General features: G+C 54.4%; 1 protein-coding gene across 1 annotated transcript; it reads left to right on the top strand.

Annotated features, from left to right (window-relative positions):
- Positions 1–1,489: 1,489 nt before the first annotated feature.
- Positions 1,490–27,655, top strand: AKAP1 (A-kinase anchoring protein 1; the record flags this gene model as incomplete). Its single annotated transcript, XM_079726205.1, has 11 exons — positions 1,490–1,803; positions 14,918–16,562; positions 19,120–19,253; positions 20,768–20,894; positions 21,642–21,769; positions 23,638–23,815; positions 25,092–25,242; positions 25,643–25,710; positions 26,809–26,882; positions 27,094–27,156; positions 27,581–27,655. Exons 2-11 carry the CDS (start codon positions 14,942–14,944, stop codon positions 27,653–27,655), a joined length of 2,619 nt encoding a protein of 872 aa, XP_079582331.1. The 5' UTR covers positions 1,490–1,803; positions 14,918–14,941.

Here is a 27,655-nt window from a genome sequence, read left to right as displayed (position 1 = left end):
GCAAGAGCCCTGGATTGGGGCTTGTGGGTGGAGTGGAGGTTGAGATCTGGGTGCCGCTTTCAGGGCTGAAACCTGGCTGGGGTTCCAGGCAGGTCTGTTGGCCCTCAGGGTCTTAGTTTCTTCAGCTGGTGAAAGAAGGTCGGTCAACATCAAAGGCATTCAGAGTGTGCCCCTAAGAGCCCTGGAGTTAGTCAGCCCCTTAGGGCTGCTGGGAGGTAGAGTTGCCTGCAGGGCTGTGTATGGGAGGCAGGGTGTGTTTGGGCTGGGGATGCCTGGGTAGTACAAGCCAAAGTCTAAGAAAAAAATGACAATCCACTGTTTTAGGTGCATTTGAAGTTCACTTAACTCTAAGGTACTAAATATTTTTATTTTTTACAATATCTTTATTCTCCTGAATCTGTCTTTAGGGTTGAGGGTCTGGAGCTGCCTTGTCCTGTAGGGTGGCTCCTAGTTATGTGTAGCTAGTTAAAATACAAACTTTTTAAAGCATTAAGTAAAATTTAAAAATTAGTTCCTTGGTGACAGTAGTCACATTTCAAGTGCTCAGTAGCTGCAGTACTGGACAGTGCAGGTTCTGGAACATTTTCATCATGACAGAAAGCTCTGTTGGACAGCACTGGACTTAGTTCTTTGCCCAACTCTAAAAGCTTCATTGTCTCGCCTTGTAAAGCATCATGTGTTTGGGCTTAGTCTTCCATATTCCACAAACCCAACAGCTTTGGTGACAAGTTATTTATCAGCTCTCTCCATGGCATGTTCAGAACAAGTTCCGGTCTGCCAGCTTGGGGGGCAGTGATCAATTATGAAACCGTTTGAGAAAGGAGTGTAGTGACGGGTCTGGGGATGGGAGTGTGAAGTGAAGGGGCCAGACGCTAAGCCTTTGGAAAGCCGTTTTGGCTTGAGAGCCTGTTTATCAGTGTAAAAGTCCTCGCTGGTTCTCCAAGGCCAGTGCTCACTGGCCTTGGTCGTTACGTCAGGAGACTTGCTGTTTGGTCCTTCACTCACCTGATGACTTCCTGCAGGTCTCAGTGTGAGCCCTCTGCTGAACCAGGTTGCAGACACCTTGCGGTCAAGCGTCATTTTCATTCTGCTCCCCAGTCCATCTCAGTGTTAGGAGGCCTGGCTTTACCAAAGGCCTCGGGGAGAGTTGGTCCCCAGTGGGGATCCCGAAGTGTTGGTGTGGAGCCGGCTCTGGGGAGTGCGCTTTATTTCCAGATGCCCCTCATCTAGTCCTGGGTCTGCGTAGTTTGAACCCTGCTAGACTGGCCTTTGGCATATAATGTGAACTCTTTTTTTGGACCCCGACAGCAGAAGATGCATAACAGACACTTACTGAGTACCTACCGTATACCTGATAATTTAGCAGGGTTTTTGCACGTTATTCCCTTTTTATTCTCTCTCAATCCTATGAGGTTAAGAATTCCTACTTTGTGGACTTCCCTGGTGGCACAGTGGTTAAGAATCTGCCTGTCAATGCTGGGGACCGGGTTCGAGCCCTGGTCTGGGAAGATCCCACATGCCGCGGAGCAGCTAAGCCCGTGCGCCACAACTACTGAGCCTGCGCTCTAGAGCCCATGAGCCACAACTACCAAAGCCCTCGCGCCTAGAGCCCGTACTCCGCAACCAGAGAAGCCACTGCAATGAGAAACCCGCACACCACAATGAAGAGTAGCCCCCGCTCGCCGCAACTAGAGAAAGCCCGCGCGCAGCAGTGAAGACCCAATGCAGCCAAAAATTAATTAATTAAAAAAAAAAAAAAAGAATTTCTAGTTTGTGTATGTGGAAGCGGAGGCCCTGAGGAAGGTAAGCTGATCCTAGGGCACAGGACTGGGCTGTCTTGGGGCTTAGATCAGGGTTCAGTATCTCTAGCTCCATGCTCAGAGGCTGTTTCTTGTTAACTGCCCCATTACCCCTCCATCCTCATCCAGAAAGTGAAACTGGGTTTTTAAGAGAATAAAATCCCACAAACTGAGTCAGACTGTTAGGTCATTACAGCCTCATTCAGCCCTAGGAGGGAGGTGTTTGTATCCCATTTCTTTGGATGTTATCATTTTACAGGAAGCAGAAGTTAAGGATCTTTAAGGCAAGTGTTTTATCAGAATTATGCAACCATCCAGTGCCTTCGAGCTGCGTAACCATGCCTTAGGGCCTGGAAAACTGCTCTCAAGACTCTGGCTTAGTTTGGTCACCTGGTTGAAAAGGCAGCCTTGAAGTCACTCATTCCCTGGCTAGTAATAGTGTGGCCTGTCAGACGTCACACAGGGTTGCGAGACCATCCCCTGGCCTCAACAGGCCGTCGCCTGAGAGTAGCTTGGCTTGCTCCCTGTTGCAGCAGGCAGCAGGATCCCTTCAAGCGCAGCCCTCAGCTCTCAGCATGCTTGCCTGCCCGCCCGCCTCCGGCTTCCCTCCAGCCTTGGCTGGGAAGACAGGTCTCCGGCCCCTCCCCCCTTCCTGCCTCTCCTGAGAGAGAGGAGTGGCTTGCCCCGAGCTGCACTGGGATGGGCGTGAGTCTCTAGTGAGGAGAGGCCATGCTGAGACTAACCTCCTTGCTTTGTCCTTTGACTTTGGTGAGGCCCGCCCAGCCAAGCATGTGCTGTCATGTGCTATTTTTAGCAGGTGGTATCCTTTAGGAGGGCCAAGTGCATGTGGCTTCAGTGTACGGGGCAGGTCCTGGTGCCAGAGCTGCTGCCTCTCCTAATCAGGGGAGGAAGGAGAATAAAGCCACCCTAGAGACTGTCATGGGGGGTGTGTATGTGTGTGCGGTCACTTACGAGGTCCCTGGGCTGATTTCTCTATGTGGACCTGTGGCAAGGACCCACCCCTGCCTCCTGGGCCAGGCAGGCATGTGACCGAGGCAGCCCAGTGAGCGGGCACTCCTAGGTCAGGATTGCTGTCCTAGGGAAGGACTACCCAGCAGCCGATTTCTCAGGAAATCACGTTAGTTTTGTCTTCATGGGAAGTCACCCAACCTGAGGACGGGCCACTAAAAACTCTGTAAAACTATGAATCCCCAGCAGCCTGATAACTGGCATCCTCTGACTTAAGCCAAAATAAAACCACGAGAGAAGGCAAACCCATGCCCTTCAGCAGGAGTTCTTACTGGGAAGCCACTGAGGCGGAAGAGGTACGAAAAGGGGGTTTGACAACCAAGTTGTCTTCCTCGCCGCCCTCCACTCTCCCCCCTTTCTTGTCCCTGCTTTCCTCTAACTTGGAGCTGCCAGCTCCAGCCCATCTCTCTTGTTTCTGATTAAGAAAGCTTAGAGCCATATAAGGTCCTCTGTTGCCTATGGTTTATGTTGGCTGGAGAACAAGGTTGTTTTCGCAAAGTCCGATTCAGAGAAGTGGCAGGGACTTCTGTGGGGCTGTGTGTGTGTGTCTGTCTGTCTCTGTCCTCCATCCGCAACACCCCCACCCCGGAGGGGGGCTGGGCCACCTTATTGGGACAGATTCACTTGAGGGTGTGGAGGCGCTGTGGGTCAGGGCTTAGCTGCGGTCCTCCGAGGCTGACGCCCCCAGGGCTTCCTGGCAGATGCATTCGCTGAGAACTCAGGGCGAACCTCTGTTGGCTCGCACAGTAGGTGCCCGCCCTGCTACCAGCCACGGAGGCACTGTGTCCTGGAGTGGATGCTGCAGTCAACTTCTGTTTATTCAGAAACTACAGCCCCCTGGCTCTTCGGGCACGTCGGTCCCCGCTCTGGAGGGAGTTGGGTGAACCTGGTCTTCCCGGGTCTTAACCTCCAGCGTGGCTCCTGCGCAGTGACGCCGCGCAGCGTCTCTGGCGGCCGCCCTCCAGCCTCGTCTTTGCCGTCCCTTCTCGCTGTCTCTCGAGTCAGCCCGGCTTGCTCCTGCCTTCGGTTGCTGGCACGTCTTCTCCCCGCTGGAACCTTCTCCCCCTCTCCTTTCCCTGTCCTCTCGAGACCTTGGCAGAGCTGCTGCTTGCTGTTCACTCTCCTGCCGCCTCTGCAGAGAGACCTTCCCTGACCATCCTGTCCAAAGCTCCCCTCCCCCCCTCCCGGGCACACTTGATCCGGCCTCCGTCAGCCTGGTTCCTCGTTTAATCTACACAGCACAGAAAGTGATTGGCTTTCTCAACTCTGCCAAGTGGTACCATTCTGGGTGCACAGGAGTATGGTTAATTCATTACGTGCAGGGGGCTGCCTAGGGCTCAGCTGTCTGAATCTGTTGAGAGAGGCTGCAGGTTCCAGCGTCTTTGCGGTATTATCTCATCCGAAATGTGACTCCCTACCCCTCCCGCCACCTTTGCTTCCGGAGGGCTCCGCCATCTCCCCGCCCCCAACACCCCAGTGGAACCTGTGGCTCGCTGTGGGTATTAAAATCTTTATTAAATGGCTAGCCCTGGGGGGTTCTGCTGCCTGATGCTGGCGAGACCTCAGCGGGCTGGGGAGATCATACCCCTTGTCTCTGAAAGGGTCTAGCTGTCAGTAAGCATGTTCTCTTTCTGAGTGTTACTGTATGTCAGCGGGGCAGTTGGGGGTTTCTGAAGGAAGATTGGTATCAGTTATTATGGGAAAATAAAGCAGTATAAGTTTGTACATAGATGAATGGGCGCTAATACATATTTGTTATAATGGTTAACAAGAAACATAAAGTTGTACGGAAGTAGAGCATCCATTGTAGTTAATACTTAGGAATGTATTAATTTTCTATCAAACCGTTGCTTGTAGACAGATGTGACTTTTGACTCTGCCAAGCTTTGAAAGAACAGCCCTTTGCCTGGAGTGCGTCCCCACCCTGTCCTGTTCTCTTCTAGAGGCAGCCGTCCTCCCTGCCATTTACCTCTACACAGTTGACTCTTGGTCTCCTGGGGCATCTGTTCCAGGACCCCCGCAGATAACCAAAATCTGTGGATGCTCAAATCCCTTACAGTCTCTGTCCTCAGGTTCTGCATCCATAGATAGGGAGGGCTGACTGTATTTCTAAATAGTATACCGCTTTTTTTCCTTCCTTCCTTTTAAAACATATTATGTTTTGTTTTTCTGCTCTGCAAGATAAGGACTTGGCCCATTCCTACGCTTTTCCCCCCTCATCCTCTCAGTATAGAGGTAACCCAACATTTGGTCCCATGGCAGTGTTGTGATCTAAATATTGCAGCTGTGGCTGCAGTCCGTATTTCCTTTCTTGTCTCCCCACTCCCTTCTCTTCTCCTAGTTAATTTCCTTTGTTTCCTTGGCTTGGTTTTCTGTGTATGTCTCACCAGTTCTCTGACTCTCCCCTGGGCCTTGGCCACTGCGGGTCGATTGCCGGGAAGCTCCTCTCGTGCTTAAACTTAGCGCAGACTCAGCAGTTCCGAGTCGCTCCTGGGAAGCATCCCCGGTCCCCTGGCTCTGCTTCCCCTGCATCCTGGGACTTGCTTCTCCCCTTCTCTTGTGTTGCTTCCTGGATTGGTGCCCCCTTCTTTCTTGTTTTACTCCCTCGTCTTGGTGAGAAAGTGTGCGAGGGTGGGCAGCCAACCGGAAGCACGCTGATCTGTGCCCAAGGACAAGCCCCTTTGAAGGCAGGGGTTGGAGCTGTGCAGCTGAAGGCGGAGGGTTGGTGGAAAGACGGCAAAGACAACCAGGCCCCCAGGTCCCTCCTGCCACACCAGCAAAAGGCCAGGCTTTACTTCAGGAGTAGTTGAAATGAGAGGCGATCTGGACCTGGGTACCAAGTCGTGGTGAGAATGAAAGTCTACATGCTGAATGGGGCACCCCAGCCCCCTTGGCTCCCACGGCACTGCCATTAAGGCTAACGTCCTTTCATCTCTCACCCCAGGACACTAGAACATCCTAATTTGGGGTGTCTGGCAGCCTGGTTCCTACCCCCGCCCCCTGGCCCAGCCAGGACATTTGCCTGACTTTTGGTCAGTGGCAGAGGGTGGCAGTACCAGGCCCACTGGAGAACAGGTCACTGGGGGGTTTTGCCCCCAAAGAAATTGAAAGGCTTGAAAGAGGGCAGTGTGTTTGTTGATTCCTGTCTGTGTCCCACCGAGCTTTGTACCCTGTTGGTACCAATAAATATTTGTTGAGTAGAAATTACCTTATGCCTTCATGTGATTTCTGAGTTGGTCATATTGCACTGCCTGCCATTTGGAAAGTCATTGTCTTACCTCTTTGCTTTTCCCACCCGAGGTGGTGGTGGGAAGGGTCTTTTGCTCCATACCAGCATCTTTTCTGACTCCTTCTGAAGGCACATGCCGCCCCTATTAGCTTTCAGGTGAGCTTGTGGTCAGAGCACACCTTCATACCTTTGGGGCAGTCTTGTGTTCTGTGGTCATGGGTGGGAACTCCATGTGCCTGGGAACAGTTTCCTGGCACCTGCTCTATCACTGTCCTCAGAAACCTGTCAGAATTCACTTGTAAAGCAAGAAGGTTGCCAGGAGCCAGGGATAAGGGGCAGGATGGATGTGACATAGTCATTCACGTTTTTAAAAACCACATCCCTACCCCCAAGGGAAGCAATGGGAAGTCCTTTGTAGGAGGTACTGATTTTCCCATATCATCTAAAGCCTAGTGAGACTGGATGGCTGTGGGTTTGGTCAGAGGAGGAGGAGAGGGGTTGGGCAGTTAACCCTGCGTGGGTCCCTGATTTCTCGAGTTTTCCTAAGTGGAAGTTTAATTTTCAGTGGAGCTGGAGGAGGAAGAGCTCTTAATTTGAGACCACGTCCAGATGGGATTTTTTGCTTCTGACTCTTCTTACCTGGAGCTCAGGTACTGGACCCCGAGTTTCTGCTTTGGTTGGAGAAGGCTTCAATGAGCAGGTTCTCCCACTCAGATGTTACTGGGCGAAGCCTCCGGTCTCCCGGAAAGCAGACTGGAAGTGTTCCGTGACTTTTGTGGGACAGCTGGTCCACCCAGAACGGGCAGTGTGGTTGGTCTGGCCGCACTAGCTCCCCTGGCCGTTGTGCTGGGCCATCACAATGGAGGGTATGGGGGACAGTCCCCACTGTGAGCTAATTTGGAATCTTTAGGGTGTCACAGCCCATCCTCGGCCAACTGCCTGAGGCATGGCACCAGTGCTGTGATTCCTGGGCCCCACCCATGCTGCTGAGGGTCAGTGGCCCAGCTCACCATGATCCCCCCACCCCCAGGGGCAGGACCAGACTCTGCTCAGCAAGGTAGGCGCTGGCCATTGCAGCATTTATCCAGCTCTTATGTTTCCTTCAGGTCTTTGGGGACACCATCTAGCACTGCGCTGTCCACTAGGCAGCCACCAGCTGTATGTGGCTATTTAGATTTAAATTAACATCAAATAAAATTTACAGGAGCCCCCTGTGACTTAAGTGGCCACCAGTCCTGGACTGCAGTCACCCCTCGGGGATGGCTCAGGCCTTTGCCTCTTGCGACCTGCTCTGCTTTGGCCGTGTCACAGCTGCCACGGCTCCTTCCCGTTGTCCTGACAGTAAAGGTCGAACACCTTTTGTCCGGCCCCGCCAGCTATTCAGCTCCAGCTCCCGGACTCATCCTGCCGTACTCTGCTGCCCCTCCATCCCCCAAGGCGTCTGGGTTTAGAACCTTAATTTATGCTGTTAGCCCACCATTACAACCTAAGGAAATCATGGCCTTCTTTGAGACAGCCTCCTTGTGTTCTCTTTGCCCACTTCTGAAGTCAGGCTCAGCTTGGTGCATCTGTGTGTGAGAGACAGATTACTCCATCCGGGTTGTGAGCTTCTGGTGGCCAGAAGCGTTCTCTTGCAGCGACTTAAACGTATCGGTATGCGCTGAACCTCAACCTGATGAGGAATTGGGTAAGGGCATCCTATAGAAACCCAGAGACACCCTTGTAGTCTTGTAAAGACCTCTGTGTATGTGGCCTTCCTCTGGGGTGGGGGGCAGGTGGGGGATGACATGGGCCTAGCCGGCAGCCTGCCGGTGTTCCCTGAATGCAGTGGCAGCAAGTGCTAGGCTTTAGGTTCTGAGTCATGTAGCTGTTCCCTGTCCTTGGAAGGCCCCCTTCAAGAGGGGAAGCCCCTTAGCAAGAATTTGATGTGCTGGACACTGTAGAGATGGGCTGTCTTCCGCCCCCTGTTGGTGAACACCCAGGGACCGTCTTCCATCAAAAGTGAATAGGTAACGCTGGAATAATGGAAGAAATGTTCAGATTTCTTGGAGAGTGTTTAAAAGTCCACTCAGAACAGAGTAGGGACTACCCTGGTGGCCCACTGGTAGGACTCTGAGCTCCCATTGCAGGGGGCCTGGGTTCGATCCCTGGTCGGGGAACTAGATCCCGCATGCATGCCGCAACTAAGAGTCTGCATGCCGCGACTAAGACCCGGATCACAGAGTAGACCTGGCTTCACTGGCCAGGCCCAAGCCCACACTGGACTTGTAAGGCTCTTGGCCCCCTAAGCTCTTGTTTTAGGATCGATTTTTTTTTTCCCCCATCATTAATCACATGCAGCTCTTTTTCCACAGTAACCACAGCCACATTGATTTAGTGGAACCAGCACTCTTTGTTTTCTTGTTTAGTAAATCTCCCAAAGATTTGCCTTCTTATTTAGCAGAAGGCTCTAGACTGCAGTGACTGCACTGGTCATCACGCTTGGAAGTGAGACCATTACTTCTCCAGAGGTAAGCTGTTCTGAGAAGCTGCCTGCTCCTCTGGGAGAAGGAAGAAATCTTTTTAGAACCTGGACTGACCAGGTGAATGCTGCAGCCTTGTGGGGCTGTAGCACGTGCCTGCCTTGAGCTCTGTGTGACCACTGGGCAGCCAGCCAGCCTGCATCTATTTCCCAGCAAATGGACCTGCTAAAAATAAGCAGGCAGCTATTCAGTGCCACCAGATTCAAAATAGCCAGGTCTCCTCCCCACCAATGCTAGGGCCGGCTCTGCATTCTTCTGCAAGGTTTTCCTGTGCCTGAGTGTCCTGGGCCTGGGGTGGGAGGCCCTGGGGGAGGAGGCCATCTTCATTAGTGAGTGCGTGTGAAGGCCGTTAGACCTCCAGTGTTAAATGCCACTACAAACCTCTTTAGAGGTTCAGGTTTAAAAAAGAAAAAAAAAAAACCCACATGCACGCAAAACCAGGGCAAAGAGAGCAGCTCATACATGAGTCTGTGCCCAGAGAAGGAAGGTAGCAGTGGGCCTCGTGAGGGCTGCAGCTGTGTGTGCGCGTGAAGGCAGCACCGTCAGGATTCAGGGAAGGTGGGTGCATCCTGCACCGCCCGTCCAGGCCTATCAGACCGGCTAGAGCAGGGGAAACGGCGCCTTACCGATGCACAAGTCTGTCTGAGGGAATCGGCTCAGGTAGGGCCCTTCGCAGTTGAGGGGCCGAGGAACTGAGGGACTTTTCTTGACTGGTGAGAAGTGGGGCTCCCCGTGAGTTGCCCCCAGGCCGCCGCGCCCTTGGTGAAACCCACTAGCCTCCTGAACCCGCCACCTTTGGGTGGGGTGTCTGCTGATCCGGCGGCTCCTGGCTCTGTTCTCGGTGGCGCTGGCTCCTGGACTAGTCCCAATCCCCTGGTTTTGCTAAAAGTGAACGAGCCCTGTGTTCCCCTTCTTTCTGGGGATCTCACACCTCTTTTCTCAAGCGCCTGGAGCTCTCCCTGTCGGGCAGTTCCCGTCCCTGTGGGCGTGGACAAGAGGGGCCGCTGCTGCTCCTTACGTAGAGGCAGCGGCTCCTGGTGCCTCAGCTCTAGTCCCTGGGGTGAGTGGTGGGCCCTGGGATCAGGTGGGACATTCAGGGTCCTGTGGGGTGGGTGACACTGCTTCACGGTGGCAGCATCACCCGCCTTCTCTGAGGCCCTTCTGGCACAACAACGGGGTATTTGTCTGGCTTGGAAATGCGGGAAGTGTTTCCTGAGCTGTCATTAGCTGAGTAGCCTGTTGGGGGGCGGGGGGGTGGGGGGCGCTATAGATGGTGGATCTGGGGGCTTGAGCCTCAGTCTCTTGGGGACTGAGCTTGGCTGGCAGGGTTAGGTGGGCAAGTGGCAGCGGTGTCCCTGGGCTACAGAGCAGCAGCCAGGGAGCACGTGTCATGGCCCCAGGCGGCTGGTTCTGTGCGTTCAGTCTGAACTAGGACTGGGAAGGGAACAGATGAGGTGGCAGGGGAGGCCTGGGACGTCGTGGGCTGTGGTCTGGGTCGCGGTGTGGATCTCCTGGAGTGCAGAACCAAAGCGAGACTGGGGGTTTGTGTTGGGCCTCTGCCTTATTACAGTGTAGCCAACTTCTGTGATCTTGGGGGTGAGATGGGGACACCTGCCGGAGAGCAGACCCCTGTGATCGGCTTTTAGTTCCGGGGGGGGGGGGCTTCTTCCAGCTATTTTGAGAAGCAGTTTATGTCTTGGTAGCAACTCCCCCCTACAGACAGACAGACAGACACACACACACACACACACACACACACACACACACACACACACACACACACACACACACACACACACACACACACACACACACACGTGTCTGTGGCCTTGGGTCCTTGGTGTGTAAAGTGAGGAGACTGCCCCCTATGGGTAGTTAAGACATAGGATTCTGTTTCTTCCTCTCCATCCCATTCCATTTAATCTTTTACCTGAGAGCAGAGAATTGCTAGAATACTATGGGAATCACAGCTATAAGCCCTGCTGAAACGGGATTAGAATAATAAGGAATTAGAATATAACTTTACAGACGAGAAGAAAACCTGTGTTCAGACCCCAGCCCCACTTGCTTTTGCACGTGATCTGTTGGGTGGGACTTGATTTCCTGATAACAGGCCTTATCCTGAGTGTGCCCGCCCCCCATAACCTCTTTTCCTTCTCAAATTTCATTTTATTTATTTATTTTATGTGAAGGACACTGAACAGAAAGCAAATCTCCATAATCTACCACCACCTTTTTGCGGGTGTGTGCAGGTTGTTACAGAACAGTGATTTCCCCAACTTGACTGCACATGGGAATCACCCGGGTTGAAAAAAAAAAAACAAACAATCCGATGCCCAGGTCTCACCCTCAGATTCCGATGTAATTGATCTGGGTACCACTGTGAGATTTTAAAAGCTTCCCGAGTGATGCTGATGGGCAGCCAAGTTGGAGAATCTCTGTTAAAGAAATTTAAAGATCTCTCTTTCCAAAAGGAAGAAGGCAAGACTATCTCTATTTGCAGGTAAGGAAACAAACAAGTTTGGGAAGGTTTGTAGGATACAAGCTCAATGTACAAACCTTCCCCTCTTCCACAGCTGAAAGGCTTGGCATGGATCCTTCCCAGTTTTTCCATGGGATTATGTGGACATAGACATCACATACCCACAGTGGTCTACAGCTTTTATTTTCTGTATCATGGCAATTTTTCCATGTCAGTACATGAGAATCAGCTTCATTCTCCAAAACTGGTATCACCATGGAGTCTACAATAGATTTAGCAGCCATTGCTTTGAGTCTTGGTTCAAATGATACCCCAGTGAGCACTCTTACATAGACCTCTGCCTGTGGTTTTTTTTTTAAGGAAAGATTCCAGGTGTGGGATTTTTGGGTCATAGGGTAGGGTCATCAAGGTGTTTTGTTTTTTTAAATTGGGGTATAGTTGTTTTACAGTGTTGTGTTAGTTTCTGCTGTACAGCAAAGAGGAGTTAAGTTCCCTGTGCTATATATAGCAGGTTCTCATTAGTTATCTGTTTTATACATAATAGTGTATATATGTCAATCCCAATCTCCCAATTCATGCCACCCCACTCCTTTCCCCCCTTGGTGTCCATACATTGGTTCCCTACATCTGTGTCTCAATTTCTGCCTTGCAAACAGGTTCATCTGTACCATTTTTCTAGATTCCACATATATGCATTAATATACGATATTTGTTTTTCTCTTTCTGACTTACTTCACTCCGTATGACAGTCTCTAGGTCCACCCACGTCTCTACAAATGACCCAATTTCATTCCTTTTTATGGCTGAGTAATATTCCACTGTATATATGTACCACATCTTCTTTATCCATTCATCTGTCGATGGGCATTTAGGTTGCTTCCATGACCTGTAATTAGTGCTGCAGTGAACGTTGGGGTGCATGTGTCTTTTTGAATTATGCTTTCCTCAGGGTATATGCCCAGTTGTGGGATTGCTGGGTCATATGGTAATTCTGTTTTTCTATTCTACTGTTCTCCATAGTGGCTGAATCAATTTACATTCCCACCAGCAGTGCAAGAGGGTTCCCTTTTCTCCACACCCTCCAGATTTATTATTTGTAGATTTTTTGATGATGGCCGTTCTGACTGGTGTGAGGTGATACCTCACTGTAGTTTTGATTTGCATTTCTCTAATAATTAGTGATGTTGAGCATCTTTTCATGTGCCTCTTGGCCATCTGTATGTCTTCTTTGGAGAAACATCTGTTTAGGTCTTCTGCCCATTTTTTGATTGAGTTATTTGTTGTTTTGATATTGAGCTGCATGAGCTGTTTGTATATTTTGGAGATTAATCCTTTATCCATTGATTCCTTTGCAAAAGCCTTGAAGTTCCATTAGGTCCCATTTGTGTATTTTTGTTCTTATTTCCATTGCTCGAGGACGTGGGTCAAAAAATAGGGCCATCAAGTGTTAAGAGGGGTGCAAACCTCTCCTTCCCTTGGCCTGTACAGCGCCTCGTCTGCACAGACTCGTTAAAGTGGGTTCTAGATTTAATGTGGAGTAGAACCTGAGTTCAACCTCTTGGCTGTGTGACCTTGAGTTATTTTAACGTTTAGGATGGTAATACGTATTCCAAACCCGGTGGTTGAGGATTAAGCAATGCAAGGGAAAGCATCTAGTGAGGTTCCGTGTTTGAATCTGAAGCTCTAAGGTAGCATCATTGAAGTTTTCTGCCTGAAGGGATTAATACAGTCTTCTGAGCCCTGGCCATCGTTTAACTCTGCTTTGTATTTTCCAATCCCATTGCTTCATCTTCAAATATTAGCCAGAAGGTTTATCTTTACAGATGAAGGAGTTTCTGGAGATGACCCCTCCCACCCCTCCCCGACCCCCTCACTTTGGAGGAGAACGCTTTTCCTAGATTCCTTCACAAGCTGTCATGTTGCTTGTGAGTCCTTTGCTGGCCTTGATAAATGGTCTGGGGTAGAGCTGAGATACTGTATTTATAGCAGTTTCTCAGGTGATGCTCAGTGCTTCTGGTCCATAAACTGCACTTTGAGAAGCAAAGTCTCCAGGACTTTTTTTTTTTTTTTTTTTTTTTTTTTTGCAGTGGTTGAACTTTTTTTGCCTCGGCTGAACATTAGAACCACCTGGGGAACTCTGTGCTCTGGTTTTTCCCGAGAACATTGATATAAGTAAATTAAACATTGATATAAGTAAATAAGAGTTGTTAAAGCATTTACATTCATCTCTGCAACAAAGCACAAACCAAATTAAGGAGTAATTCACCATATCAGTGGAGGATTTTTGGTTTTAAGAAGACTTACAGTTTTTGCAGACAGAATAAAATTTGCTGTATGGGAGGCAGAGGATACAAGTGTGTATTCTAGAATAAGTTTGTCACATACCTCTAATGAGAGCTAACCCTGCTTTACAAGGATTAACGCGTATCTCAAGTGACCTTATACCAGCCATCCTTTACAAGGTGTGTCCCCATCTTACAGGTGAAGAAAACAGTTCCCCGTCTCCTTTACGTGTCTACCGCCTTCCTCTGGGCTCTTACTTCTGCTTACCTGGATCTAACGGACTAGGTCTTCAGCTTTCTTTCGCTTGATACTCTTTGTCCTGCTCCCAGAATAAGCTAGAAACACAGTTTGGTGTGTGTGCCTTGCAGACCAAAGCTGGTTCTCCGTTGTCTACAGGAAAAAGTCCAGACTCTGCAGCGGGTGCAGGACCCTCATCGAGCCCACTAAACGACTTGACTCTCAAACATGACCCTATCTCCACGCCACTGTGTGTTTTACTGGTCCCTCACCTTGGAGTATCCCCTATCCTTTTTCTGGGGGGGGCTGCGTTGTGTCTTCGTTGCTGCGTGCGGGCTTTCTCTAGTTGTGGCGAGCGGGGGCTACTCTTTGTTGCGGTGCGTGGGCTTCTCATTGCAGTGGCTTCCCTTGTTGCGGAACACAGGCTCTAGGTGCGCCGGCTTCAGTAGTTGCAACACGTGGGCTCAGTAGTTGTGGCGCACGGGCTTGGTTGCTCCGCGGCATGTGGGATCTTCCCAGACCGGGGATTGAACCTTTGTCCCCTGCATTGGCAGGCAGATTCTTAACCACTGTGCCACCAACGAAGTCCTCCCGTACCCTTTTTTTTTTTTTTTTTTTGCGGTACACAGGCCTCTCACTGCTGTGGTCTCTCCTGTTGCGGAGCACAGGCTCCGGACGCGCAGGCTCAGCGGCCATGGCTCACGGGCCCAGCCGTTCCGCGGCATGTGGGATCTTCCCGGACCGGGGCACGAACCCGCGTCCCCTGCATCGGCAGGCGGACTCGCAACCACTGCGCCACCAGGGAAGCCCTCCCGTACCCTTTTAAAAATCTTACTCATCCTCTGTTCTGACTTTACTGCTGCGTAACTACTATTTCATTGACTCATGATTTTGGGGGTGCACGCGAGGGACGTGTACAAGTGGATTCCACTGGTATTTAAAAATACTCCAACACCACCTGAATAGATAAGTGTTCTGGGAGTTTAGAGAACTAAAGCACTAAACATAACTAGTCCCTTGGGGGAACATAGGGAGAATTTGGCATCAGGAAGTGATGCAGGAAGGGATTTGGTTTCAAGAGAAGGCTCAGCTTGTTTCAAGGGGGTGTGCATGGATGAGGGAGCAGAAGTGGGGGGAGGTGTGTCTTCCTGCCCTCCCACCTCCAAGGATCACGCAGAGTCTTGGGTGTGCCGAGAGGGAGGGGTGCTCCTTCCAGGGTCAGGGAGAGACGGGGAGCAAAGGCTCTGCCGTAACCTGTTTGTCTTTGCTGTGCAGTCGTATCAGGATCCTCTTACCTGGCTCTCATAGCATCCCTTTCTCTCTCCTGTTCTCGCAGGTATAATTACTTCAGGCCTCCAGGATGGCGATCCAGTTCCGCTCCCTTTTCCCCTTGGCACTGCCTGGAGTGCTGGCGCTCCTCGGCTGGTGGTGGTTTTTCTCTCGGAAAAAAGAGCACATCAGCAGCCACAACAAACAGTTGGGGGCCAGCGCTGTGAAGCTGAGGGCTGGCCCTGCCACGGAGGAAGCGCTCCCCGTGGAGGACCCCTGTCCCGGAGCGGCGGCCCCGCCCCCCGGTGCCACCCTGCCGCCTGAGAGGGAGCTCCCCACCGCCAGCAAGCCCCCTGTGGAGCCGCCGGCCCTGCTGCGGGCACACCCGGCCTACCGGCGATCAGAGTCCTCGGGCGGCCTTCCCAACACCGCGGACACGAGGTTTCGACCAGGACCACGCAAAGAGGACAGTGCCAGGGTGGAGCTCACTCTGACGGGTGACGAAGCCAAGTCTGCTCCTCTAGAGTGTCCCCTGCCGTCCCCAAAAGGCGTTCCGTTCCCCCACGAAGCAGCTGAGGTGTGTAATCGAGAGACCGTGATGGGCAGGCCGGCAGGGTGGCGCCGGCAGGGCCAGTCTGCAGCCCCCGCGGAGAAGGTGGGCCCCGGGGAGAAGACCAGGGAGATGGGTGGCGCCGAAGGCACAGGTGACGCGGTGGTGGGAGAAAACGTGCTGGAAGAAGGTCCCCTGTCCCGGGAGCAGGGCCCCGAGGTGCCGAGCAGCAGAGCCCCCAGCCTGGCTCCCTTGGGAGGAGGGGGAGAGAAAGGGAGGAGCAGCCTGCTGGCGGCGGACGGGGACCCCGTGGGGAAGCTGCTGAGTAGCTTCGCGGAGTCGGCCCACTCGGAGCCGGCGGCGCCCGACGAGACGCCAGCGCCCCGGGTCAGGGGGAGCACAGGCTGGGACGGAGACTTCAGCCGGGAGCCGGGCAAGGAAGAGACCTTGGACAGAAACGAGAAGGTCGAGCAGGTTGCCTTCCAGATCATCTCCAAAGTGATCTTGGAGGCCACCGAGGAGGTGCTGACCACCAGGATGGGCAGGATCGCGGGTCGGATGCACCAGGCCTCGGCCGCTCAGCTCCAGGGGCCGAAGGAGGAGAGCTGTGCCCGAGCCCACCAGAGAACTGCCCCGGGCCAGGATGCCGCGGAGCCTGCTCTGGCCACAGCGGAGGCAGCCACGGGCCCGGTGGACGCCGCCTTCCCCTCCGCGGACCCGCCGGCAGAGGCTCTGCCACCACCAAAGACCTACGTGAGCCGCCTGACCAGCCCTCTGTCCAGCCCCACCAAGGACAGGAAGCCAAAGAACTCCACGCACCACGTGTCCCTGGCCCGCTGCCCTCCACCGGCCGCCTCCCTCGGAGAGTCACTGGACGAGGCAGGCATCCTGGCAGAAGATGCCGCTCGTGTCCCCTGCGTGTCCAACAACGGCCAGGGTGTCCCCTCCGTGGCCTCCTCTGGGCAGTGCTCAGATTCCGTCAGCACTTCGGGGCTCGAAGACTCTTGTACAGAGACCACCTCCAGCCCCAGGGACAAGGCTGCCACCCCGCTGCTGCCAGAAAGTACTGTGCCCTTCAGCAACGGGGTGCTGAAAGGGGAGCTGTCGGACCTGGGGGCTGAGGACGGATGGACCGTGGGTGCGGAAGCGGACCACTCGGGAGGTAGGAGGGCCTGGGGTGTCCCTCGGAGGACCAGGGGGGTCTCCCTTTATTTGGTCGGGAAAGGCAGCCGGCCTGCCTGTGCTCCCTGTGCAAGTAAGGGTGCTCCTCGGTGCTGTGTCTCAGCCGGCCTGCAGAAAGTCGGGGTACAGCATAGAGCTGGTGGGTAACTGCGAAGTTAAGCTGCCCTGAACCCCAAAGCCACGGGAACTGTCACTTGGTCCGTCAGCCAGGGACCCTTCCCAGTCCTTCCGCAGGAACCAGCTCAAAGTTGGGTTCACCCATTAACCTGAGTGTGTGTGTCTCTCTTAAACGCTAACCTCGTAGTAGCTTTTTTTCTGAAAAGGAGAGGCCTCCTCAGTGTTAACTCCCTTGAGTACCGAGGATGGGTAAGCTTTTTAACGGTTTATTTCCTTTTAATCACGTGCTTGTTCCCACGTCTTCGCCTGCTTTCCTTCTCCAGAAGCTCTTTCGGGGTAAGTGCCCAGAGAATGGCCACAGCCTTGAATCCTTGCGGGAGGCTCGCGCCTTCCTGCGTGTTGCTGCCACCTATTCCTTCGCAGAGAACCTCAGCCATTTCCTTTCTGGGCAGCTGCAGTTCCACCCCCGGGAAAGGGGCACTTTGGTAATGAAGTGTCCACTGGGTTTTTCAAGTGCTGACCCCAGCGTAGACAGTTCAGACCGCTAACGTACAGGGCAGCAGCTCCTGTCCCCGGTTTTGCAGCTTGCCTGGGGTGTTTTCATTGATCTCACGGAAAGAGGCCGTGGATTCCCTCCGTGGGTATCCAGCTTGCTTGTCCTGGAGCCACTCCCTACCGTTTCGGCTCCAGGAAGGTTGGGACTCTTGGGAATTTTACTGCTGTCAGCAGCATCTGGTGTGTACCACACGCTCCAGGTTGTCACCTGTAAGATGCCATTGTTGATTAAGACACTACTGTTTTGTGTGTACCTCTAAAAGCAAAAAAAAATGCTGCTGCTCATGAGTGTAGGATGCCAGAGACCGTAGGATGCACCCAACTTCAGGGGTGTTAAAATCTTTTAAAATTATTTTAAAGCATCTTAAAATGGGTGAAAATCTTTTAGGAATAAAGGAGTTTCCCTTTGCCTCTTGCCCCTCAGCCTCACCATGCGGACTCCAGTTTGACTGTAGTAGCTACTCACATGTGTCCAGGCTGCAGGGGAGAGAGTGGTGAGCGGGGAGGCGTGGGCATGGCAGGTGGGAGCATGGTGGAGCCACCCACTGAGCACTAGCTGTGCCCGGCTCCAGGCTCGAGCCTTCCAGCGTTCTCCCGCAGCAGCCCTGCCTTGGGCGCGAGGAAGTCAAAGCTTCGAGTGGCCCAGGGACCACCCAGCTGAGTGGAGCCGGCCTTGCCGGAGTCCTGGTGTGGTTGGAGTCGCCTCTAGGTGTCACTGGGGTGACAGGCCCGTCCTGTTCCGTCGGGCAGCGGCTGGGGGCCGTGTACGAGCCGAGCCCCGCCGTCAGCCACCTCCGGTTCTAGCAGGTCGGCTAAGCAGGCTTCTCCGACGGGGTGGTGTTCCCTGCGTGAAGCCCGTCTGAGCCCCCGGGGTTGAAGGAGTCACTTTACGGTGACTCGTCCTTAGCTGGCAGCAGCGCCTGCCTCCTCGGCATCCAGGTAGCATGTGGATTGCTCGGCAGAGGACCGTGTCCGTCCAGGGTTTGGAGAAACCGTGTGGAAAATAACCTAGTTAGTAGACTCTGAGGAGTGATCTCCTTCTGGCAGTTGAGCCTTCCGTGTTGAAGCCAGAGCCACTTCTCTGAAGCTGGTCTGGCCCCCGTGTTTCTGTGATGGGCCCCTTGGCACACCCCGCGCGGGACTGGAGCAGCCCCTGCCGGAGCCAGTCCCGCTCCCGCTCTCTCCTCTCGGGACCAAACTTTCGCTCCGGTTTTTGAGCGGGGGTCGAAGACCCACCCTGGGCCCAGAAGAGCATTCAGAGGGGCACGAGTCAGGCCTAAGCAGAGGGAAGGGGGGCCTCCTTCCGTCACCTTCTCTGGCAGGGCCCTGTCCGGGATAAGGGCGATGGAGGACTCTCTCTATAGCTCTGCTTGGCTGAAGGCCACCGCCTGTGTGCCCAGGCCTGGGGCCTTGGGGACCAGGGGCCCTTCGTCTGAGGGGCTGCATAGTTGGAAGGGTGCGGACCAGCTGTGACGGGTTGGTCTCCGTGGGGGCCTGGACCTCCTTCCAGCTGCTGAGACCGTGGGAGCTGCTGGCCCGCTCTCGCCTCCGTGGACCCCCGCTTCCTGGGCCGGCGTCGCTCTCTTCGTAGTTCACCACTTGTCTCTGCTCCAGCAGCTGTGCCGGGCGCGGCTGCCAATTAAGCAAGTGGGACTGTAAGTGACAGGCTAAAATTAGGTGTCTCTGCACCCCCAGGCCTCCTTTCACTGGGGCTGTTCTGAGCCTTCTGGACTGCGAGTTGACGCTCACCTGCCAGGTTTGAGGGAGGGGGCAAGGGGCGAGGGCCTCCCAGGAACGCGAGTTTGGCGTCGGACGTCATTAGCTGCTCTGGCTGGTGTCTGTGCGTGTTGCGTCCTCCCCTGCAGGTTCGGACGGGAACAGCATGGATTCGGTGGACAGCTGCTGTGGCCTCAGGAAGCCTGACGGTTTCCAGAATGCCCAGGCAGGCTCCCATCCCAAGAAGGTCGACCTCACCGTCTGGGAGATCGAGGTGCCTAAGGTAAGGGCTGCGAGCTCTCGGTGCCCCCAGGCGCAGCGTCATCGGGCTGGGGGCAGGGGTCTGGGGTCTGAGGGAGGGGCCGTAAACCGGAAGAAGCCCCCAGGGAGCCAGAGGCTGAAGGGATGGGAGCGCTCCACTTTGCCGGGGTCCAGAGAGCTTCCTGCAGAGAGGAATCCCTCCAGCTGCCTTCAGGAGCGTCCTCTTCCGACTCGCAGGCCTGCTCTCCAGCTCTGGGGCTTTTCTTGTGGTTCTGGGGCTCAGATCTGTTTGGAGATGCCAGCAAGACCGGACCGAGGGCAGGGGCCGGCCAGGAGTCCCCTCACTGTGCTCTGCTCATGCTCTCCGACGCAAAGTGTGTTTTATAACTGAGCACAGCATAAATTGTATCTTGGAGGGCTTGAGAAGTGTAGCAGTGTGGGAAGAAAATAAAAATCAGCTCTCATTCTACACCCGAGAGGGACTGGGAGGACTTTTATTTCCTTCTCATCTTGCACCCTGTGGTTTTTAAACAAAACTAAGATTATGTTGCTCTAATTCATGCTTTTAAATATTTAACAATTTCGTTTTCCTGTGTTATTCTTTGAAAATGTAATTTTAACTGCATTATGCATTGTGTGAATGTCAATTTACTTCACCAGTCCCCCAGTTCCAGGGTGCTTAAGTGGTTTCTAGCTTCTTAGTTCTAACTTACATCTTACTAGCTTGATCTTGATGTTTGTCTCTGGGGCTCAGAACTAATTGGCATTCTCCTGAGGCTCTTAGCCTCCCACCGAGGTGGAGACTTGGACTGCTTTGAACTCGGGGTCCAGGGGGCTGCTCTGCCCTGCGGTTCTGGCTCCCTCAGTTGTTTCTTCTCCTGGTGACCCTGATGGCAGTCCTGCCCTCTTCTCTTTCAGTGGTTGCAAAGGGCACACCCAGGCAGTTCTGGGTGAGGAGTGACCATATCCCTAGCGGCTCCTCGGGGTGGGGTCGTTGGGGAATGTTTCAGGGCTCGTCTTACATTGTGGCTAAGTTTGGAGCCCAAGGGTTCTTTCATAGACCTTTATTTTCAAATCGAGCCTTTTCTTCGGACCTGAGCAGACTTGGAGGGGTGGACGACTTGTAAATCAAACTTTGTGCTAGTGAAACATCTCATAGTGTGGATCTGGGAGGAGAAAATACTGCCTTTGCAGCTTCTGAATATGGGCCCCACTGTCGGGGATGAAATGGAAACTGCCGAGGCCTGGAACCATACTGCCTAGTTCACCTGCTTAGTAGCTGTGTGAGCTTGGGTGAGTTACTTAACCCCTCTGGGTTTGTTCCCTCAACTGTAAAATGGTGATAAACACATGCTGTTTGTTTCATACACTTACTCTGAGTAAATGTAAGTGCTTAGAACCGTGCCTGACAAGTGAGTGCTGACGTGTTAACAGGTATTACGTTCCAGCCTGACCTGGTATAAAACAAAGGCAGGTCTTGGGGATGCAGGGACTTGATCTCTCATTGAGTTCTCAATCTTTCTTTCTCTCTGGAAGCACCTGGTTGGTCGGCTGATTGGCAAGCAGGGACGGTATGTGAGTTTTCTGAAGCAGACGTCTGGTGCCAAGATCTACATCTCAACCCTCCCGTACACCCAGAACATCCAGATCTGCCACATAGAAGGTCAGTGGCAGCTGCTGCCCTGTGTTTAGTTTTCTCACCTGAAATGTAAGGAACTTGAAGCATTTGAGTCCCAGTTGCTCCCCTTTCGGCATTTAAGTCTCTGAATGGGAAGCCCTGCTTCTCACCCTTAGGTGAAGGGCGTGGGGCTTCCCTGTACCCTCATCTCCACTAATGGTGCTTGAAGGAGACTCGGGCCCCCCCCACCCCGAGTCTGGTCTTCTGGTCAGGAAAGGCGTGGGCACTCAGGGGCAGGCCAGGGGTCCTGGGTTGATGGTGGATGAAGGCCAGGCCTCCCTGTCTGCTAGGCTCCTGTTACCTTGAGCGTAGTCACAACAATAGAGGTCTCGGGCTTCCCTGGTGGCGCAGTGGTTGGGAGTCCGCCTGCCGATGCAGGGGACACGGGTTCGTGCCCCGGTCCGGGAGGATCCCGCGTGCCGCGGAGCGGCTGGGCCCGTGAGCCATGGCCGCTGAGCCTGCGCGTCCGGAGCCTGTGCTCCGCGACGGGAGAGGCCGCAGCGGTGAGAGGCCCGCGTACCGCAAAAAAAAACAGAGGTCTCGTTTGAAAGGTCAACAGGCGGCAAGCTTCTTTAGCTGCCTTTCATCCTAAGGCGAGGCCTGGCATTTTGGCACATTAAAGATGTACCTGAACTCTAGGGAAAGTCCCGTGCAGTGGGGGGTGTGCCTGAGTTCACGTTTGCTGTGTGTCTTACCCCTGTGACTGTGTCCCGCTCCCCACACACCACTCAGGCTCTCAGCATCACGTGGACAAGGCACTGAGCCTGATTGGGAAGAAGTTCAAGGAACTGAACCTCACCAACATCTACGCTCCCCCACTGCCTTCGCTGGCGCTGCCTTCTCTTCCAGTGACTTCCTGGGTGAGCATGCTCCTGGGGGCCGGGGCTGCTTGTGCCCTTTTCCCCCAACCTACCCCAAACAGGAGACTCCCAAGACCGAGGGCCAGGAAGGCCGGGAGCACACTGATGCCCGTGCCCTCTCACCTCTGCCCTCCACCCGTCAGTCCTGCTTCTAGCCTGTGTTCTCTGGGTCGGGTTGAGGGCCGGAGTGCTGGTAGGAAGCCACAGGCCTCTCGGTCCCTGCTTGGAAGGACCACTCTCCCCCGGCTCTGCCGTCTGGGCACCCTTTGTGTTTTCAGGGCATTTGCCTAGAGAGGATTACAGTCTGTCCAGACTGGGTGTGTGCAGGCTGGCTCGGGACTCCTTAGCGCTGGTGCCGTGTCCTGGGTCACCTCTGAGACCTGGTTGGGACCCGCCGTTTGGGGCTCGAACGGGCTCTTGCTGTGTCGTCGTTCCCTCCTCCTGGTTGAGCCAGGTCCAGCGGTGGCCCTGGCGAAGGCCCCCCTTCGCCTTCCCGCCTCACGGGAGGTTCCTGGGTCACAAAGGAGAAGAACCCCTGGCAGAGGGGGAGCGGGCGCGTCGGGGGCCTGCGTGCTGGGGCTGCAGGCTCTCTGGGGCCTGTCACCCTTCCCTGCTGTGTGCCCCCAGCCCTGTTGAGCCCCGTCTCACCGGGAGTGGAGCTGTAGGGTTCTGAAGGCCGAGAACACTGCATGTCGCACGTGGAGTGCGTGTGCAGCTCCAAGCAAACGGCCTCCCTGGATTTTGTTCAGGGGCGGGTATCTTCCTCCCTCCAAAGACCCTCGTGCTTTGCGGGAAGAGGTGAATGTCCCTTTCCTTTCCCATGGGTATTTGGGAGGGGGCTGAACCCCACTCCATGCTTCACTTCTGAATCATAGGGTTTTTCCCACCAGGTTCGACCACAGACCCACTCTTTATTTAAGTAAGTGAGTGAGTGGTTGGTAAGGCTTCCTCCCCTTGTGCTCCGTGGCTGGGTGGGACTGGAGAGGTGCCTCTCAGCCAGCAGCACTGAGAGGACGGGGGCGGGAGCGGGGCGGGGGGAGGCACAGAACTCTCAGCCAGAGGCTCTTTTTGGGGCCGCCTGGCTGGGAGGTGGAGTAGCCGCCGTACTGTGCCTGTGTCCAGCGCGCCCGGATGATGCCTTAGTAGCAGGGAAGCTAGTGCCTTAAGGACAGTTTTTTTGTTGCTGTTTTTGAGAGACCAGTCTTGGCCTCTTCTAGGGTCTTTAACATGGGACCTCGCACCGAGCAAACCTGCATTCCAAATCCCAGAGTGGGAATGAGTTGGGAGGATGTCTGTGGAGAGTCGAGAAGAACAAATGACTCGGACTGTGCAGACCTTGACAGTGGACCTGACCTCAGGCCTCTGCTTGCTGGTAGAAAGGCAGAGCAGAGAGATGCTGTCAAACCGGAGCTCCTGGGGTCAGCTGCAGGCCCCAGGGAGCCGGCTGAGGGGTCCGAGGGCCGGTCTGCCTCTTATTCTTGTTCTCAGTGGCCACCTCATTCCTGTTTGCCTTCCCTGGGTCTTATAGACTCCTGAAGAGGCGAGGGAGGGAAGTTGTGCCCAGGCCAGTGGGAGGCGGGACGTTCCATCCACAGCTGGCTCCTGGGAGCCTCTCTGCCCAGCTGAGCTGAGGCCGCCTCTGGTGGCTACTTGTGGTATTGCAGGGCAAGGGCCATAGTGGAGCCAGACGCTGCACGGCTAAAATAGTTTTCCTTGAACCTCTGTCAGCCTCTGGGTGCCATGTTGCTTTGGGTAGTCGTGCCTTTTTCAAAGATGTGCTAGTTCCGAGACTTGCCCTGGGGCCTCAGTGCTCATCCCAGACATGAGAAGTGTTGCTGCCGTGCTCACCACCCCTCTCCTCTCTGCAGCTCATGCTCCCGGATGGCATCACGGTGGAGGTGATCGTGGTCAACCAGGTCAATGCTGGGCACCTGTTTGTGCAGCAGCACACACACCCGACCTTCCACGCGCTGCGCAGCCTGGACCAGCAGATGTACCTCTGCTACTCGCAGCCTGGAATCCCCACCTTGCCCACCCCAGTGGAAAGTAAGTGCTGCCCTGGGGGTCAGAGGGGAACCTGGGCTCTGACCAGGCTTGGGGAGAAGCTTTGGGGGTCTCCTGTTGTTCTGCCCTTGGTCTTGACCGAGAGGAGGCTGTTCTGGGCCCTTCATGGGAACAGCATCCCTGGGTTCTTGCTGCTGGCCTGGAGTGTGCTGGGCTGAGTTTGCCGGCTAGCCCAATATGGCGTTTCCATCGGCTGACGGAGGAAAGGGGTCAGAGTAGAGTGTTGGCACCTGGGTTTGGATCCAGCTCTGCTACTTAACCTGTTGAGTGGGGCTGATGCCCACTTGATCTAGGAATTGCAGTTGGCTACTGTGTGTGTTAAACATGCACAGTACCTGATGCAGATGCAGGTCCCATAGAAGATCCCCAAGTGCAAGAAAGTCCTGTGGTGGGTTGGGTCATCTCTAGTCGACAGGTGAGAAAGTCAGTGACTTGCCCAGGTGGTCCCTGCGCGGGAGCTGTTACCGTTGTTGCCCTCGTTAGCGGGAATCGACTATCGAAACGTGTCTCTAACCCACCCCATCGGGGACTCCTAACCTGGAGCCCCTAGAGGGCTTTAAGGCGTGAGGAAAACCTTTGAAATTTCGGTAGCATTTTTTATGGTTTTTCTTTTAGAGGAATAAGGATTTCGCTTTTGTCAGATTCTCTGATGTTGCTTCAACCCAGAAGTAAAGACCAAACTGGAGGCCAGGAGGTGACTGCACCAGGGGCTGCCTTTAAGGGTTAGGACACAGTGTGGCCAGCTGTGTCACAGGCCCCCACCCCTGCTACCCCAGGGTGCGGTTGGCGACACTTGGGGGCACTTGCTCTCTGGCCTGGTTGGCTGCCCCGGGCATTAGTGCTCTCAGTACCTTCCTGAAGCAAAGGCCAGAAGAAGTGGGGTTTAGGCCTGGGAGCCTTCTGATGAGCCCTCCATCTGAGGTGTCATGGGCCAGAGCAGGTGCTAGCAACCAGCCACTGAGATCTGCACTTGAAGGCTCTCGATTTTTTTTCTGGGACATTCCCTTAAAGAGTATAAGGCAGATTTGCTGGTCTATTCCCTGAATTTTGGAATTTACTTGGTTTATTACAATTAATCTGTGTCTACCTCTGGCTTCAGTAAGTCTCCGAGTAAACAGATGTGGATGAACACTTTTTGGTCTGGGTAGCTTTTTGGGCGGCACAGATGTGAGGCGGGCCAAGCCCTTCCCTTGGGGGATGCTTGCTGTCGCCCTGCCCTGCGCCAGGCCTTTGCACATGCTCTTGTCCTGCCCCGCAGTAACGGTCATCTGCGCTGCCCCCGGCATGGACGGTGCCTGGTGGCGAGCCCAAGTGGTGGCCTCCTACGAGGAGACCAATGAAGTCGAGATTCGCTACGTTGACTACGGTGGATACAAGAGAGTGAAAGTAGACGTGCTCCGGCAAATCCGGTGAGCCGGGTGTGGTTTCTGCAGAGCTGGAGCCTGGGACGTGGGTTGATTCTTCCCTGCTGCTGCCTACTCTGTTTTAGCAGAGTATGATATAAACAAACTCCATGCTCGCCTCTGCCAGACGGAGCTAGAAAGGCCCGTCTGGTAGAAGAATTCCCCCAAGTGTCATTAGGCAAAAGTGAGGCGGCTTCTCTTTGGGAGCGGGATGCAAGCAGCGCCTCTGAGGCCAGGCCTGCGGCAGGGCGAGCTGGGCGCTGTGGCCTGCTGCCTGTCGTGTGTACCTCTGTGTGGCTTCACCCTGGGTTGTGGGGGTCACGGCGCTAAGCAGAAGGTGAACGTCAGCCCAGAGTGAGTCAGCCGTGAAGTCCGTGTTCAGCTTGTGCCTGTCTTGCCTTTCTAGGTCTGACTTTGTGACCCTGCCGTTCCAGGGAGCGGAGGTCCTTCTGGACAGCGTGATGCCCCTGTCAGGTAACAGGGGGGGCCTCTGGCTTGGGGGGTGCAGGCAGGTGTTGAAAGTAGGTCTTTCTCTTTTTTTTTTTTTTTTTTTTTTGCGGTACGCGGGCCTCTCACTGCTGTGGCCTCTCCCGTTGCGGAGCACAGGCTCCGGACGCGCAGGCTCGGCGGCCATGGCTCACGGGCCCAGCCGCTCCGCGGCATGTGGGATCTTCCCGGACCGGGGCACGAACCCGCGTCCCCTGCATCGGCAGGCGGACTCCCAGCCACTGCGCCACCAGGGAAGCCCAGGTCTTTCTCTTTGAGACCCTTGTTCTCACCCACAGGGCTTAAGCAAACACAGATTGCTGCCACTCTTCTGATGGCATAGGTCTGGGCGGAAGCCCGAGAACTTGCATTTCTAACAAGTTCTCCAGTGATGCCAGTGCTGCTGGTCCGTGGACCACCCTTTCAGGTCCACTGTTCTAGACTCTACCCAGGCCTCCAGCTTTGAGAGGCTTCCAAGGGAGGCACCTACCAGAACGTAGTTCGTTCCCAGACCTTAATCCTGCCCCTCGTGTCCTCACCGTCTCTCGCCTTGGGTATGTCCTTGTACAAGGACGTGACCTGTATAATCTGACAAAGCATGTGGTCTGCGTGCCCTGCCCACTTAGAGTCGCTGCCTGAATTGGGCTGTGTGGCCAGCTGCCTGGATCTGAATTCCACCTGCATCGCTCTGGGAGCTGGTTGACCTTTGGCCACTGGGCCTGTGTCTCCGTGTTCTCGCCTGTAAAGCGTGTTCTTGATTCGGTGTGAGGACACATACAACGTGCTCAGTCCGTTCGGCCCCCAAATAAGTGGCGGTGGTGGTGGTATTTCCGCTGAAGGCAGAGTTTCTGTCCCTTTGGCCCTCCGTCCCCCAGTGGTTGGCATGCAGCAGGCACCCCGAGTGTACCCACTTGGAGCCCCGGGGAGGCTTGGGGCTCTGAACCTGGCGTAGGTGTGGCTACGCCCCATGGAGTTCTTAAGTCCACGGGAGTGTGTGAAGTCTTCTGCTCGGAAAACACCTGCAAGCTGTGTGAGTGACGAGTGCCTCGCCTCAGAGTCTAAATGCTGCTTTTCCTTCTCCTAAAGATAATGACCACTTCTCACCTGAGGCGGATGCAGCTATGAGCGAGATGACAGGCAATGCAGCACTGCTGGCTCAGGTGTGTGGCTGGGGGGCGCGGGGGCGGGGGGCAGGCCGGACAGGGTCTGTCTCAGGAGCCTCCTGCCTGGCATCTGCAGTCCCTCCCGGCCCCGCCTAACTCTCTGGGCTTCTGTGCCTCACACCCCGGGTTGGCCAGCGGTCTTTAAGGAGAGGTGCATGGGGTAGCTTTTAAACATGGTGTGGAGGGTTTTGTGTGTGTTTGTTTGCAGGTGACGAGTTACAGTCCCACCGGCCTCCCTCTGATTCAGCTCTGGAGTGTGATTGGGGATGAAGTGAGTCCTGGCCTTCTTTCCCTTTTAACGTCCGGAGACGCTGTTGGGGGCCACAGTTGGGAGTAATGCTAGTGTCATCTTAGCGGGTAGAGGCCGGAGATGCTACTAAACACCCTACAGTGCACGTGACAGTCCCCACAACAGAATGTCCGTGAGCCTTCCTGGACCTGGTCCATTTGGGTTTTCTCCTTCATCTCCTGGTACCAAAGCCTAGATTTCCTCAGCCTATTGGAAAGGCTATTTGCATGCCGACAGAACCTGTAGGTGAATCCCCTGTTGGCCCAGAAGATGAATCAAATTTCCACCCCATGACTCAGGCGCCTACAGTGAGTGGCAGCCTGGGCTGTGAGGGGGGAACCCACGCTGGCTTGGGAAGTGGTCCCTGGTGCCGTGGCCATGCTCTCCAGAGACCTTTCTCTCCTAGGTGGTGTTGATAAACCGGTCGCTGGTGGAGCGAGGACTTGCTCAGTGGGTGGACAGCTATTACTCGAGCCTCTGA

The sequence above is a fragment of the Hyperoodon ampullatus genome (assembly GCF_949752795.1).
Source record: "Hyperoodon ampullatus genome assembly, chromosome: 19".
In the NCBI taxonomy this organism is placed as follows: Eukaryota; Metazoa; Chordata; class Mammalia; order Artiodactyla; family Ziphiidae; genus Hyperoodon; species Hyperoodon ampullatus.
Note: the sequence above shows the minus strand (reverse complement) of the source record. Positions and strands in the feature narration are given on the sequence as shown.